The sequence below is a fragment of the Physella acuta genome, unplaced genomic scaffold (genome assembly GCF_028476545.2).
Source record: "Physella acuta isolate Inbredline_101_S28 unplaced genomic scaffold, ASM2847654v3 ptg000133l, whole genome shotgun sequence".
NCBI classification, from domain to species: Eukaryota; Metazoa; Mollusca; class Gastropoda; family Physidae; genus Physella; species Physella acuta.
In genome coordinates this window covers 117,131-134,752 of record NW_026731652.1, presented here as the reverse complement: position 1 = coordinate 134,752, position 17,622 = coordinate 117,131, and the positions used below count along the sequence as shown (strand labels likewise).

The 17,622-nt window shown below is 35.5% G+C and overlaps 1 protein-coding gene across 1 annotated transcript; it reads right to left on the bottom strand.

Moving 5' to 3' along the window:
• Positions 1-198: 198 nt before the first annotated feature.
• Positions 199-10,846, bottom strand: LOC131935141 (splicing factor 1). Its single transcript, XM_059291490.1, has 13 exons — positions 10,729-10,846; positions 8,426-8,596; positions 7,825-7,900; positions 6,321-6,473; positions 5,902-6,022; positions 5,015-5,167; positions 4,813-4,931; positions 4,412-4,516; positions 3,998-4,064; positions 3,746-3,865; positions 3,188-3,566; positions 2,675-2,776; positions 199-978 (listed from the first exon to the last, which is right to left on the bottom strand). Exons 1-13 carry the CDS (start codon positions 10,769-10,771, stop codon positions 635-637), a joined length of 1,953 nt encoding a protein of 650 aa, XP_059147473.1. The 5' UTR covers positions 10,772-10,846; the 3' UTR covers positions 199-634.
• Between the last annotated feature and the right edge of the window lie 6,776 nt (positions 10,847-17,622).

Here is a 17,622-nt window from a genome sequence, read left to right as displayed (position 1 = left end):
GTTGAACTTTACAAATACCTCAAGATATACACAGAGAATTGTACTTTTGAAACTTCCTTCCCCCCCCCCCCCCCCAATCAGATTTTCATCAATCATTTATTATTGCTAATTAAATACATCAAGCAGTACCATGAGACAAATGTCTTGTACTTGAGCACAACATGGACAAAGTCAGGAAATAAAAACAAAAAACAAAGAAATGATTACAGTTTTATTTTCTGCTTGAACCAGTGATTCATCTGACAATATTATCTGAATAACTCATTTACATCAACAATTTCATTACAATCAAAGAAATTATTTCTTCCACAAAATACAGCAGCAATGTTTCAAACTGGCTAATTAACTTTTACTGGACCATAGCCCTTAATAGTTCTGTTATGTTTATACATATCTAGAAGGCAGATGAACCAAAATAAAGTAGCACTGCAACTTGAGTAAGCACACAAGTCCCCAGACATTCAGTTAAAACCATACGTTGGGACTGATTAGGAAAATGCCCTGGTTAGACAAGTACAATTTCAAGTGTTCTCCTAAATCAGTCCCACCCATGAGCTGATGCAGAGATAACAGCCTAGCAATGTACATAATTACAACTTTCTCGTTACCGACTGACTCATACATTCAACTACGACTAGCTGGGTGGTGGAGGTGGTGGTGGGCCTGCCATCATCAAGGGGGTTATTCCACCCATCCGCTGGTTGTTGTAGCTCATGGGTGGTGGCGGAGGAGGTGCAAAACTGTTGTACTGCATCTGTTGGCTGGGGCTGGACTGTGGGGGAGGTGGAGGGACCGCCAGTGATGGCGGCTGGACAGGGCTGGGGGGTGGAGGAGCAGACATGGCTGGTGGGGGTGGGGGCTGCTGCCATGGTGCCAGGGACACAGGAGGTGGAGGTGGTGTCATCTGTGGTGCCTGCTGCTGCCAGGGCGCTGTGGGTGACGACACAGGTGGGGGTGGCGGCTGCTGGGCCTGTAGACCTACAAAAGAAAAACAAAACGTTGCAGACTCAACTTTCATGCTTAAATTTAACCATCCAATCAAACTACATCAACAGGATTTTAAATATCTGGTTTATCAAGTACTATAATCTGGTGATTATTTTAACTGAAACTATAAAAGCTTGGCTTTAACAAGTATGTCCCAGCAAAACTAACAAATGTTTTCTAAGTGTGATAACTACCAATGGCTTGGCAATTAAGTTTGTAAAAATATTACAACAGAAAATTAAAATACAACTCATCATTCAAATGCTTTCAACAAAAAAAAGTAATGCCCTAAAGCAGAGCAAAAGAATAAATAAAAATGATGTACAAACAAATGACCATGTCAACCTAACTTATAACACAAGAGAAAATCTCAAAGCCCGACAAGCTCAAGGCCTACCTTCTGCATGTTATTCCAGCCATTTTTTTCATTCTTCATCTCACTATTTTTTTAACCACACAAAATGTATAATAATAATAATAATAATTGATCCACAAATTCAAACTTAAAACATTTGGAGGTAATAGACAAAAAACATTAATTAAAAAAAAACTAAAACCAAGGAAAAATAATAACATGTTAAAAGATAATTATTTTTATTGTTATAATGGTTTTCATCAATACTGATATTCATAGACATTCTATTAAATACCTCACTAAGAAAATTAAATGTTAAAAAATAATTTACAAAATGATTAACAGAACACTTAGCCTATCAAACATAATACATGAAAAATACTTTTAAGTGAGGTCTTTATTTTTAAACAGATATTAAGAAATGAGAAAAAATTAAATAGAAATGTTAATACTATTTCATGAAGTACAAGACATGACTGAATAGTTTTCTTTTACAGTTTTAGCCTGGTTATAAAGGATACTAAAAATATTCATGAGATACTGATACTGTACACTAATTTAAAAAGTTTAAAAATAATTTTCTCATTTGACAATTACATTACAGCATACATTAAGCAGCAGAAAAATTCACAGGTAGTTAAATGAATTAATTCCATAGATTTGAGTTTCTGGATCTTTGTGAATTGTGGCCAAGGTCTTGAGAGCTCTGGTGATTGATCCTGTTCTGACCATTACCGTTTTGATTCATCATTTGCTGATTTGGTCCCACAGCTTGTTGGCCACTGCCGCCTTGACCAGGCTGAGAATTATTGCCTTGATTCATTATCAGTAGAGAGTTGCTGCTCTGATTCATCCCTTGATTTGGACCCTGAATGCACTGCTGGTTGTGTTGATTATTCCCATAATTTAGTTGTAGGCTAGAGTTAGCACTCTGCTGCTGGTTGCCATGGTGAAGGGCACTAGAAGCAGACTGGTTCATGTTATTCCCCCTGTTCATCAGAGGGTAATTTATATTGTTGCTGGCTTGGTTAAACAGGCTTTGGCCACTTCCTTGGTTCATCAAGCTGGAGCCTCTAGAGTTGCCCATACTGCTTGAATTGCCCCCAAGACCATTTAAACTATTGTGTGAGTTTCCTCTGTTCATAACATTAGACATGTTACTCATACTATTATTCTGACCTACCATATTTTGCTGTTGGAAAGTATAGTTAGAAATGCCTAGAGTATTTTGCTGGGCATTCATGGTATTTGAAGCATTAAATGAGTTTTCATAAGCTCCGCTTGAGGGTGGTGGTGGCGGAGGTGGTGGTGGACCCAGTATAGGTACTTTACCTGCATGAGCTTGTTGCATCCAGGGAGGTGTTGTTTGATTCTGATTGCTTGAAGGTGGTGGAGGTGGTGGTGCAAGCAACGATGGAGGTGGAGGTGGCATAGCTGAATAGAAATAGACATAATGCTATAAAGAAAGAGGTTTTATAATTGAAATATTTAAGTCCTAAATTATTTTTTTTTTAAACTGAAAGTGCTAATGTTCTTTATTTCATGAATAGAGGGTCTCCTATAAAAATGAATAGCTGATTTGTAATTGGAGAATTTTTTTTAAAAAAAAAAAAAAAAAAAGGGGGGGGGGGGGGTGTGTGTGTGTGTGTGTGGAAGATTCCTGTTAAATCAAAACTAGGATTACAACAGAATATACAGATGTGGGAATACAAACACTTTGATAGCTAATACATTTTGTTTAGAATTTTCAAATTTTTAATTGCTTATTTTAGATACTTGAGTTACATAACTGCCTCATGAACACCACATTAATCAATGTTAGAAAAGATAGCTGGTAAAACTCACCCATAGAGCCAGAATTACTATTCATCTGGTTATTCATAGACATCATCTGTTGATTAACTTGAGGCCCCATTTGCTGAGACTGTTGCTGCCAAGGCCTCATCATGTTTGAACCCTGCTGTTGTTGCATCTGGGACATGTTACCCATGCCACCCATCATCTGTTGCTGCTGCTGTTGGCTAGATGATGACAACAGGCTAGGTGGTGCCTGCATGCCAGGCGGGGGCTGCATGGGTGTGGACATGAGTGGCACAGGCAGGCGACCAAGTGGGTTGATTTGTGGAGAGTTCTGCATGCCCATAGGTGGTCGGCTTAATAGGGGTGGCGCCTGACTAGCCGGACCCATGAGTGGTCGATTCATCTGCCAAGGTGAGTTCATAGCCTTAATAGAAAAAGAAGTCAGATTGAAAGTATCAGCATTAGATAAAAGGTAAAAATATTTTTTATTGATACCAAACAAAACTGACCCAGACAAGAATAAGTTAGGTGATGCATATTGAGAAACAAACATGTTTTTGATGTACAATTATAAATTAAGGGCAAATAAAATAAAGAACATACCATTGGGTTAGGGGGAGGATTGGCCAACAACGGCCTCCCAAAGTTTGACTGGTTAGAACTAGTTGTTTCAACTTTTGGTGGTGGTGGTCCTTCTCCAAGCTCAGCCATCAGAGACATGTACTAACAAAACATCAACATTACGATTAACGTACATTTTCTATGACTAGTTTCTAACAACAAAACTAAATTTCTTAATTAGTAGTAAACTAAAATGATAGCTAATTACAAAAAATAGCAGCATTAAATATTAACCTCACTATCCATTTTAGCTCTATCAGCAGGATTCTGCATTTGTTGCATGCGGAATGTGTCACCAGGTCTGTAGGGATCAAAGATAAGTGAAATTAGATTACTGTTATATATCAAAGATAAGTGAAATTAGATTACTGTTATATATCAAAGATAAGTGAAATTAGATTACTGTTATATATCAAAGATAAGTGAAATTAGTTTACTGTTATATATCAAAGATAAGTGGAATTAGTTTACTGTTATATATCAAAGATAAGTGAAATTAGTTTACTGTTATATATCAAAGATAAGTGGAATAAGTTTACTGTTAGATAGCAAAGATAAGTGAAATGAATTTACTTTTAGAAGTAAAAGATTTATTTTCACCCATAGAATATGGAAAAGACAAGAGACTGATTTGTGTAAATAAATGACCTTTTCTGTTTACAATCCTGTGCTATGTGACCAGTTCCACCACACACAGTGCAGATAATGGTGTTTGTAACTATAGTTTGACATTCTGCCAGCTGACGTAATTTGCTGAAAATAAATTTAATCAAGATTACATTCAGCAGTTAACATTTTCATGCTCAACATCAATACAAAAAGACAGATTATTGTGTAATGGAAAATGCGAAACAATAGGTACAAGTTGACCTTAAAATTTTTTTACATTTTAAAGCAGAATGATTATTTAAAAACAAAAATTATCAATAAGTGAACATGATTTAAACTATCAATATAGAGAATATTTTTTAAATAATTTCAAGTGATTATTTATAATGAGCAAGATACAATATCAAATTACAGGCTACACCCAAATTCTGAAAACTTACGCAAGCCCATCATTCTCGCGCAAAGTTCCATTAAGAAGTGCAAGTTCTCTTAGCTGCTGTCTACGCAAATCATTTTGGCCTTCAGGAACTTCAATTCCTTGTTTGATTATATCTTTGATCTAGGTAATAGATTTATTATATAGTTAATGTAAGCACAGCCTTAAACAAAGTAATTTAAAAACAATATTTTTACTGCTCCTACCTTTTCAACAGCTTTCTTCACGTTTTCAGGATTATTAGCTGTTACATAGGCATGCAAAGGCTCATCTTCACCTGGCAATGGTTGCCCATCTTTACGCCCAATTTTACCATCTTTAACTGAACCTTTGCCTCTAATGATAATTTTTGCACCTGTCTGAATATTGAAAAAAAAATATGTCAGTAACATATAAGTTAATTTAATGCAAAATTTTGTTATTCTTTCTTGAAATGAAAAACTAAGTGCAAGCACCTAAAATATATTTTTTTCTTTTTAAAAAATCATATTTTTTTTGCACCTTTTTCTTTTGAAGTTCCTAATGAACCTAAGCTATTTAATGCTTTCCTTGAACTTTTCAGGTGGAAATTATAAATCATAAAAAAATTGAAAAAAAAAAAGTTAATTTATTATATACTATGGTTAAATTCAGTTTTCATTGATTCTATTAAGCAAGTTACATTAGTTTCTGATTAATCTTCTTTCCCATGAATCTCTCAGACTTTGTTGACTAATCTAACATGAATTAATTTGATTAAAAATAAAATAATATCTATGTTAAAATCCTGTATTTAAACTATAGAACTCGAATTGAGACAGCCTGCAACAAGTTATTGGTTGGCAGGGACCCACAGTAAGAGCAACAAGGAGAAGCAAGTGAGGGGTAGTTTGAGTTATGTAAGATATCTATTGCTTAAATACCTAGGCACGTAGAACAGAATTTAATTAGGAAACAAAGAAACAATTTTATCAACAGCAAAAAATTAACCTCAGCTTAATTACATTTTTTAAATGTCGGGAAATAGAAAAGGCAGAAAATCTCTAATTTTATTCTACAGCAGAAAATTGGATTTCAGAGGGAAATATTTTTTTTGGCAAATGTGTAAACTTACATCCTTTTCCAGTGTTTTTAAAGTGTTTCCTCTTGGTCCTATCAATAGTCCAACAAAGTTAATATCTGGATGTTCTTCTTGAGGTATCATTACTTTATCACTCACACGTATAACAGGAGGTCTGCACAGTTGGAAGATAGGATGATTTTTACAAAATAAATTTTATTCACAGCTTACTAAATTCATTCTGAACATTTTTAGTAGTTGTATATTATCACTCTTTTAAAAAAAGGAAGAATGTATTTTTAAGATTCTAAAAATAAAGACAAGTAGAAAGGTTCATAGTATATCTATAAAATAAAACCAGGCCAAAGGTTTTCTCCAGAAAGCCCTAGTGACATGTTGCCTTGTAAAATCAATTCATATGAATTGTACAACTTATAAGGACCAGATTTGTAAAGAATTGTACAATAGCTCACTTATAATCACTAGGGGGTTTAAACTCTGGATTGAGTTTGATTGCCTCTTGAATAAGTTTGTGCCTTTCTTCTTCCAGCTTCTTTCTGGTCCTGTATTCCCGTGTGTTTAACCTTTTGCCCTCGTTGTTGTAAATGGGTTCAGGAGATGGAGATCTATGAAAATTAAAACAGCATATATTCTATTCACTAGCAGTTTAAAAAGAAATTTAACAGGAACTTTAACTTGTTAAAATAGTTTTTTTTTTAATTTTACAATCAGTTTTTTTAATATTTATTTTTTTGACTGCTTATAAAATTTTGGTGCAATTAGGATTTTAACAATTGTTTAACTTTTCTCAAACACTTGGAAATTTTTTTTCTTAAATTTGCATGTTTTCTTAAACTAATTTGTGGAACATTTGATAATCTGATCAGTAGTATCCTTCCGCTATATTATAAGACCTAACCTGTAAGGTAATTAGCAGAAAGTCAATTAGCATGATCATTGGTTAAATTTTAATTCATTAGTTAAACATCTTATAAGCATTCAGTGACTCCCTGCAAACACCTTTTACTGCAATTTGTATTATCAAAATTAAAGTTATTAAAACATCCTGTACAAATCAATCAGCAAAATAACTAAAACAGAAGATTGGAATAAAATGCCAAACCGCAAAGCAGCTGCACTTGTAAGGTATGAAAAAGGTCTAGATTTAAAGCAGTGAAAAAAATTACCTCAACCCTAAATTATGGATCAGGTGTCTAAGGATCATCTCAGCATTTAAAAAAAAAATAGTTTACTTTCTACAGAAATACACCTGCATAAGAGATCACTTAGATAACTAACAGATTGGGATTAAAACAAGATTTTTCCGAGCAAACAGAAACACCATGAGTCCACTACAAAACCTATGTCAAACCATCCAAATAGCTTTTATTCTCCCCCCAAATGATTGCTCCAGATCAAACAAAGTAATTAAGGCTGGTTAAAAAAGAACATTTCAAAGAAAAACTGAGTGATGACTACACAGAATGAATATTTTCTGACAACGCTACTGACTATTGTCATTAGTACCTAGCTGAAATAGAACCCAGTAATTACTGTATTAAGGTGGTCCATGCACCTGACTTGACCTGTTCCTGGCATTTGTGAATTATTTAATCACAACATACACAATATTACCTTAAGAGTACTTGAAATAAGAATATCTTAGTGCTTGCTTTTTAAAACCCTATCAAAATTGTGCAAAAGTGTATTTTAGAGCAAAAAGTTGAAGAATAACTTTGGTAGGAAATAAAAAGCAATGCAACACAGATATCCTTCAGTAAAGGATAAGATTACTGGATAAAGAGACTTCACCAATTGTTATCCAAGCTGATGCTGACAGGGTAGTTAATCAGGACTGTGCTATAAATTGAGCAGCGATTAGGGTTAATTCATTTTTGGAGTGAGTTTGCCGGACATGAATTTTTTGTCACAAAACCAACAGTGCTATATTTTTTTGTGTGTGTAAACCAAGCAAACCTTTGCTCAGGATTAGCAGGAATTCCAAGATCTCCTGTTCTCAGCTTACGGGTAATTTCCTCAATTTGAAGATGAACTGCAATAAAAGTGGTTAACAAAAGCCAACATTATACCATAGCATAGCAATCATTACAAGAACATCTCTGCGCAACTTTCATTAAAATGTTGGTGATAACATGAGTAAACAAAAGACAGTTTAATATTTTTATAAATGATTAAAAGACTAGTCATAATAAATATACAATATAAATTATAAGCATAAAAATTGAAATGCAGCATATCATCAACAATGAGAAAATAATATTAAATCATGTTAGCTTTACTCCACAATCAACTTCTACCCATATAAAAATAATTAATTTCATCATTGTCGATGTCATTTTGCAAAATTATAAAAGATTATTTTGATTCTGCTGTAAGTAAAAATAATTATTGAATTCAGATTAAGTAAGTCAGAATTATTCACATAATAGAATCAAACTATACATAGTCTAACTATAACTAAGTAAGACATCAAATAAGATTAAAATAAATGAGGCATGAAAATGAATTAAAAAGTAGATGAGAAAATGCAAAACAATTTGAGAACATGACAACATACCAACATATTGTCGCTGTTGTAATTCAGAGAGGTTAGCCGGGATAACAGTAGGCATGCCAGGTATAATAATCTTGTCTTCATCAGTGTTCCAACGACTTCTCCTCTTCTTTTTGCGATCACTTGCATCTCCACTATTACTCTGCTCCTCACCACTATTCCAAGCATCTGGGCCTAATAATATTGAAGAAATAGTTATACAATTTTACTTTTAACAGTAAAAACTATATGGTTTGAATATTTAACTGAAATGCTCTTCAGGTGACACTAATATTTAATAATTAAAATTTTATTTAATTAATTAGCCTACAATAAAACTGTGCTAATTTTTCTAGCAATGAGAGGCAGATAGTTCATTTAGCTTTTAATAGTCTTAATGTCAAACTATAATGATATTTGACAAGACAAGCAGATTTTTCATTGATCGGAGTGAAGTCCCTAAACAACCTAAATCAAAACTGTGATAATTCTAAATAGAACAGACCTAGGTCCAAATGGTGAATAGCCACTTAAATTTAGAGAATAACTAACGCAATGTGTTACACAGTAATCAAATCTAACACAACTTTTGAGAAGATTTGTCACATAAGACACTGGTAAAACTAACATATATAGATCTAACCCTAAACTGCTTTTCCTATTGTAAAGCAAGAAGTGAGTGGGAAAGTGATGCTCTTACATTGACAGAAAGGGTAGAGGGGCAGAATTCTTGTTTAGAAGGGACTACTCAGGAGAGGCTTCTTCCCCTAGAGCTAGTCTGGCCAGCAGAAGATGCAAAACGCAATGACCTTGGCTTAATAGATGTGCAATAAACTCAAATTAAATACTATTAATAGATGTGCAATGGGCTCAAATGATCCTTTTAGCCTTATTCTTCTGAAAAAACTATCTGTACTGTGTGTTAGAGCAGTTTTGCTGAAGGCGGGTTATCAGGGGATGAGGGTTCATAGTATTAGTATAGTTGTTAGGCCTATAGTATATCTTATTATCTAGGAGTAGGGGCCTATAATTTTTTTTAAAGCTAATTTAATAGCCTATTTTAATCTACTCTTTAAATATTTATTGCGATAATCACTGTCCCATCAAGACAACACATAGGCCTAAACAACAAACATTCAGATGACAAGAAAAACCAGGTCATTGTAGCGCTATACACATCTTCTTCCGGCTAGAATCTCCCATCTTGTTATTGAGATAGTTTTAAATAAGCATGTCTTTTCCAAAAGAATTTATTTGTAGTTCACTATTCAAACTCCGTAGTTTGCTATTTTTTCCGCTGAACACTCGAATTTTTTAAAACTTTATAGGCCTTATCCTGTGCATGTGTGCACATTTCTTTTTATCATCTTGCATTTTACATTCAACTTTTCAATGTAGATTCAATTGATCTGGAGGTTAAAAAGGTTGTGCATCAGGCAACATGTTTTTGTGATGTGAGTGGTATTACTTTTTCTGCCTTTGGCTCAGAGTTCTAATTTTGCTTTTTTTTTTTTTTTTTTTAAAAGTTGACATCAGTAGGTCTAAGTTAAGACTTTAAGACTGATTAGGGTTGTGGAAAAAAACAACCCTAACATTTTTTTTAGGCTATTTGGTTTTGCAATTTATTAAAAGTGTAAAATATTTATCTTCGTTATTAAAATTGGATTAAAACGTATAAAATACGATCGTTACGCTAACTGGTTCAGGCGGCCGCAGGAAAAAAAAAAGAGGGGAAAAAAATATCGAAAGTAGCACGTCATTAAAACATGAATATCTCAAATTCTATGCATAGGAATATAAAATGATTGATACATATTAAGAGTAGAATGGCAGAGGAATAATATAGATCTAGTACTTTGGGTTTGTTCTGTGTTAAGCGGCTAAGCGGTTACAAAATATAGACTAGATCTAGACTCTAGCGCCTGATGAAAGTCGGGGGGGGGGGGGGGGGGGGTTCCCTGTGTGATCGGTTGTGGAACTTCACTCTAGATATGTTTAGACTCTAGATATTTACTATTATTTACGACAATCCTACTTAAATGGAGATTTATTGCAGTCCTAGATCTAGATCTAGACTCTGTTAAATGTGTTTATTCAAGAGAGAAGTTCGGTTCAGTTCCAGGTTTACTCCTGGTTTACAATCAACGACACGAATATGAATCATCCGCCATCTTGAAAACCTGACCACAAACATACGACGACTAGCCGCTAGCCCCTGGGAGGTCTTAAGCTACCGTCTTAAATCTATACTTCGGCCACTTAATGATCCCAAATAAAAATACACAGGTATAGGCAACAAAAACATAAACACTGTTATTCTACTGTACCATCACTGAGGCCTAATCCTCTTTTCGTTCCACTTTGAAACATCGTGTCAGTAATCAAAATGATTCCGGAGAAGCTTCAAAGAACCCGGATGCAGTTTTTAAAAATACATCTTCCTAACAACTGCAAAGTATTTTACAAAACAAATGATTAGTTATAAAAATACATAATTAGAGACGCATTTGCGAGCGTATAAAATTAGTCAATGCTAAAATATTATTTTCAACTATTGAACATTTATGAGGCAATATTAATTTAAAGTGAAAAGACAATGTATAAGAAACAGATCTTCAACAAATTAAATTAATTAAGTAGCCTAGACACTGAAGTGCAAGGCACGAACATAAGTCTGTATGGAATTTAAAATAAATCGTTAATGGATCCTGGAACTATATTGATCTAAGTGAATTACGCAGGACTATTTTTTTCTCTAACTAGTAGGCCTACTAATTAGCCTACAGTTATCTGCATTCAGACAGGGGAAGTCAAAATGTAAAACTTGTTTTGAAGTGTAAAATTTAAATTGTTATTTCCCTTTAAACATATTTATGCAGTTTCTTGTCATTTGGATGGGTTTACTAAAATAAATTATAAACTTTTACTTAATGTCACCATTGTCTACCTATGTCTTTGTGTGACATGTCTGCACTGTTTGGTATGTCTGTGTGTCTCTGTTGCTTTCTTTCTCTCTCTCCCTTTCTCACTCTGTGTGTGTGTGCTCGTTCGTGCGTACGTGTGTGCGTGCGTGCGTACGTGTGTGCGTGCATGCGTGCGCGCGAGTGTGTGTGTGTGTGTGTGTGTGTGTATAAAATCAAAACGGTGACCAGAAAGATGCACAAAAGGAAAATGCACCATTGAAAACAAAAATGTGCGCTAGTGAATTTTTACCACTAAATCGAAAGTTTATAGACATTTACAAAGAATGAATACAGGTAGGCCTACTACATTGTTGCATAATAAAACATTTCTCCACAAAATATGACAAAATTAAAATGTATAGTTTGTGTGTGTGTGTGTGTGTGTGTGTGTGTGTGTGTGTGTGTGTGTGTGTGTGAATGTTTCTGTTTATTCAGTGTTCCGTTTTATTGTACTAAGGCTATAAAAATGTGTTCGGTATTATTTTTCTTAAATGATGTGATTTCCATATTTTTAAAACATATTTTAATTAATTTTTTTTAGGGGATGGAGGTGGGTCAGTGACCCCTGGAGATGTAATGTAAAATAATGTGAGTATTTTGGGCCGTTAGTTATGATGGGTTACTGTACCTAATTGCTGTACTATTGATGTGACTAATTAAGAATCATTCATATTGGAAAAGTTAACAAACAATTAAAGGGAGGTAACCAAAGTACAAACTGGGGAGATTACTAAAACGAGGAATAAAAAAAGTTAAAAGGGTTTGGTGAGTAGAATTAATATAATAAATATTAATAAACCAGATCTAGTAGCCTACTTTATTTTTTTGAATCGCTTTGAATGGTTTTAAATTCTTTAAAGTAAAAAAAAAAAAAACCAACGGAATAGACGCGTTAAGCACTGGTAGTCTAACGTACAGAAACAAACAGTTCCGGTTGGTCTAAGTAGAGAGTCGCGGCAAATAAGAAGGGAATTAACTCTCAATCTCAGTTAATCCCCATACACATTAGATTACGGTTCTTGGTCTAACTACAGTGGTTTAGTGACCTGGTTTGAGTGCAGCATGACCCTCGACTAATTACTCAGTGGACAGTATGTGGGGGGTCGGTCTAGTGCACGGGTTCCCAACCTGGGGGTCGCGACCCCCATGGGGGTCGCGAAGGTCTTTCTGAGGGGTCGCCAACTGGTATACTAAACCTTAGTAATTTGAAACAAAACATAAATATTTTAAAGAATTTTTGAAATTCGGCTTCATTAACATCACTGGAAACATAATAGAGAAGAAACAAAGCGCACTGTACAAAGTTGTTCTCAGTCAAGCATCTATGAAATCTTCAAAACTAAAACATCATTTGAGACGAGTCATTCGGAACACACAAAAAATATATGGAGTTCTTTCGTCGGTAAGAAGCTAATTGCAAACGCCAGAGACTTGATCGAACAGTAAGTTTTCACCAGCATTAGTGCAAGCATCAAATGAAGTCGCGATAGAAAATGCCAAGCAAAAAAAAAAAAAACAATAGGAGAAAATCTCATCAAACGCTGCATGTACGTAAATGTTAAATAATACATTTTTATTTGAAATTAAGCTTTCACCATTGTTTGCTTTTCAAGTTGATAAATCAACAGACGTGAGTTCGTGTTGGCAGTTGCTGGTCTGTGTCTATATTCATGCAGATGATAACAAAGAAGAGTTGCTATTTTGTGGAGATAGCATGGAGAAAATAAATACGTTTTTTTTTTAAACGGGATGATTAAAATGGGTTAGAACGGCTGTGGGGGTTTGTACGGATGGTGCGCCATCTATGTTTAGCTCAAAATCGGGCTTTCAGAAAACAGAAAAGATTTAGCTCCCTAAACACTGCCCTAACCAATCGACATCAAGAGTCCATTGCTAGTATAAGTCGTAAATTATATAAAATCTGGAGCCTTCAAAGAACTGAGCAAAAACATTAGATATAGATCACGAGGTTCTGCTCTTCTACACTACAGTACGCTGGCTGTCAAACGAATTGTTGTTGTGTTTTTGAATTGAAATCTGAAATCAAATTGTTCTTGGAAGTGCAAAGGAATCAAGACTTTTCGGTATACTTAAAACGACATAGAGTGGTTGGAGAGAGTATCATACCTAGCAGATGTGTTCGAACATCAAGATAAGCTTAAACTGAAGATTCAGGGAAAATGAACGAATATTATAACTTTTCATGATAATCTTGGGGCATTTTTATCAAAGCTGCAAAATCGGTAAAGAAAATAAATCTTGGAAATATTGTAAATTTGAGAAACTCTGCGGTGTGGTAGATGAATCTGATTGTGAGATAATTAAAAATTTGAAAGAAGCGATTTCTGGGCATCTTGAATCTCTTGAAAACGAACTGCATCGCTATTTCTCTGAGCTGAAAAAAAGAAGAATAAGCATTTACGCATTACCCATTCTCTTCTTCCCTTGATGTTGCCAGCATTCCCGATGAATTGCAAGATGAATTATTTGATTTGCAGAATGATTCCGAGTAAGATGAAAAACTGCACACACAATTTTGGCGTAGTATTCACCATTCATACCCAAACGTAAAATTGATTGACTTTTCGAGAATATATTTTCAACACTATTCTTCGATTAAAAACAAAATTAAGATAATTATAATGACATAGGTTGGCGTTAACAAAAAAATTTAAAAATTAAAAACTTAACCACGAAGATTTAGTGAATAGTATGCAATTTTACTCATGCTATTAAAACAGTTACCAAGAGTAGTTCATATTGAAAGTCAACTAGAAAATCTTATTTTAGTGCTTATTACTTTCCATACTAATTTCGGCTTTTTAATTCTATGGGGGTCGCGGGTCACTTAATTTTTATAAAAGGGGGTCGCCACTCGAAAAAGGTTGGGAACCACTGGTCTAGTGTAAAGCGACCCCCACAAGAAACACACGACAGGATTTAACGTCATTCAAATACAGTGTTCGACCCGAAGGTCGCCATATGTATTTTCACGTCACGAACCAAGAAAGAATAATTCGTGATTATGCCTCATGAGATTTCATTGCCACTTTTTCCCGACTACCGAACCGAATTAATCATTAATGATGTTGGTTTTATTACTACTTTTATACCGGTAATCTAATTAAGCATTTGTATTATTTTGTTATAAAAATAAAACAAGATTTATAGTTAATTATAATAAGTGTTTTCTTCTAACGGAAATGTTGCAATTAATCTATACAATATATTAATGTTTATTGTTCATTTTACTTATTGCCAATTTTATTGCAGTTTCAAATAATGTAGAAATAACTGGAGAAATCAAGAGAACATGACTTGTATTTTGGACAACTGGTAAATCAAGTGAAGGTGAAAAAATCAGGTAACTCTAGATGAGACATGAGGTAACTGTAGGTGAGATATGAGGTAACTGTAAGTGAGACATCAGGTAACTGTAGGTGAGACATCAGGTAACTGTAGGTGAGACATCAGGTAACTGTAGGTGAGACATCAGGTAACTGTAGGTGAGACATGAGGTAACTGTAGGTGAGACATCAGGTAACTGTAGGTGAGACATATGGTAAATAAAGGTGAGACATCGGGTAACTGTAGGTGAGACATCAGGTAACTGTAGGTGAGACTTCAGGTAACTGTAGGTGAGACATGAGGTAACTGTAGGTGAGACATCAGGTAACTAAAGGTGAGACATCAGGTAACTGTAGGTGAGACATCAGGTAACTGTAGGTGAGACTTCAGGTAACTGTAGGTGAGACATGAGGTAACTGTATGTGAGACATCAGGTAACTGTAGGTGAGACATCAGGTAACTGTAGGTGAGACATGAGGTAACTGTAGATGAGACATCAGGTAACTGTAGGGGAGACTTCAGGTAACTAAAGGTGAGACATCAGGTAACTGTAGGTGAGACATCAGGTAACTAAAGGTGAGACATGAGGTAACTGTAGGTGAGACATCAGGTAACTGTGGGTGAGACATCAGGTAACTAAAGGTGAAACATCAGGTAACTTCAGGAGAAACATCAGGTAACTGTAGATGAGACATGAGGTAACTGTAGGTGAGCCATGAGGTAACTGTTGGTGAGACATCAGGTAACTGTATATGAGACATCAGGTAACTGTAGGTGAGACACCAAGTAACTGTAGGTGAGACATGAGGTAACTGTAGGTGAGACATCAGGTAACTGTAGGTGAGACATCAGGTAACTGTAGGTGAGACATGAGGTAACTGTAGGTGAGACATCAGGTAACTGTAGGTGAGACATGAGGTAACTAAAGGTGAGACATCAGGTAACTGTAGGTGAGACATCAGGTAACTGTAGGTGAGACATCAGGTAACTAAAGGTGAAACATCAGGTAACTGTAGGTGAAACATCAGGTAACTGTAGGTGAGACTTCAGGTAACTGTGGGTGAGACATCAGGTAACTAAAGGTGAAACGTCAGGTAACTGTAGGTGAGACATGAGGTAACTGTAGGTGAGACATCAGGTAACTAAAGGTGAAACGTCAGGTAACTGTAGGTGAGACATCAGGTAACTGTAGGTGAGACATCAGGTAACTGTAGGCGAGACTTCAGGTAACTGTAGGTGAGACATCAGGTAACAAAAGGTGAGACATGAGGTAACTGTAGGTGAGACATCAGGTAACTGTGGGTGAGACATCAGGTAACTGTAGGCGAGACTTCAGGTAACTGTAGGTGAGACATCAGGTAACAAAAGGTGAGACATGAGGTAACTGTAGGTGAGACATCAGGAAACTGTGGGTGAGACATCAGGTAACTGTAGGTGAGACATCAGGTAACTAAAGGTGAGACATCAGGTAACTGTAGGTGAAACATCAGGTAACTGTAGGTGAGACATCAGGTTACTAAAGGTGAGAAATGAGGTAACTGTAGGTGAGACAACAGGTAACTGTAGGTGAGACATCAGGTAACTGTAGGTGAGACATGAGGTAACTGTAGGTGAGACATCAGGTAACTGTAGGTGAGACATCAGGTAACTAAAGGTGAAACGTCAGGTAACTGTAGGTGAGACATCAGGTAACTGTAGGTGAGACTTCAGGTAACTAAAGGTGAAACGTCAGGTAACTGTAGGTGAGACATCAGGTAACTGTAGGTGAGACTTCAGGTAACTAAAGGTGAAACGTCAGGTAACTGTAGGTGAGACATCAGGTAACTGTAGGTGAGACATCAGGTAACTAAAGGTGAGACATCAGGTAACTGTAGGTGACACATCACGTAACTGTAGGTGAGACATATGGTAAATAAAGGTGAGACATCAGGTAACTTTAGGTGAGACATATGGTAAATAAAGGTGAGACATCAGGTAACTGTAGATGAGACATGAGGTAACTGTAGGTGAGACATGAGGTAACTGTAGGTGAGACATGGTAAATAAAGGTGAGACATCAGGTAACTTAAGGTGAGACATGAGGTAACTGTAGGTGAGACGTAAATACAAGTGAGAGATCAGGTAATGCAACTGCAGTTATTATTAACAAATGTTCTCCCGTGAGCCAAAGACCTAACAACGATCTATAAATGTCTCGTCCTTTTGTATCAATGTAGACCACACTATGACAACACAGGATGTCTGCGATCGTGTGAACAACTCTTAAGCCATATTCACATTAGGGTTTGATTTATACTTGCTAGTCATACCATTTATTATCAAATGAATGTACCACTCAGAAAACGTTAAAACTTTTTAATATGATAACTTTAAAATATAACATTAACAGGGAAGCCTGCCCTTTAGAAATCGATTTTAAAATACTAGCATAAAAATGAAGGGTAGCGACCCATTCCGGCGCCCTGGCCAATTGTCAGTTTTGCTTCCCCCCCCCCCAACCCTATTTGAAAGTCGGGTAGTTTTTACAAGTCCTTTAACAGTTTTTTTTTTTTTGTGTGTGTCACTCGTTTTGCTGTGTATAATTCAGTAAATGCAGCTCAAAATGAGGATTTTATTTTTTCATTTTTTTTCTACCCTGTTTGGCGCCCCCACCCCCGGTCCTGGGTCTGCGCCCGGGGCGACCACCACACCCTCCCTCCCGTTTGAATGTTAAGTTTAAAACATTATCTTTATAGTGATAACCTTAAATGTGCACAATTTTACTTAAATTAAGATTGTTTTCATAATTTAGTGTTAACTTTACAAATAGTATTCAAGTTACGATGTTTACTTTAAACAGTGTTCCCCCTAAAATGTTAACTTTAAAATTCTAACACCGGAATGTTAATTTTCAATGTTAGAAAACGATTA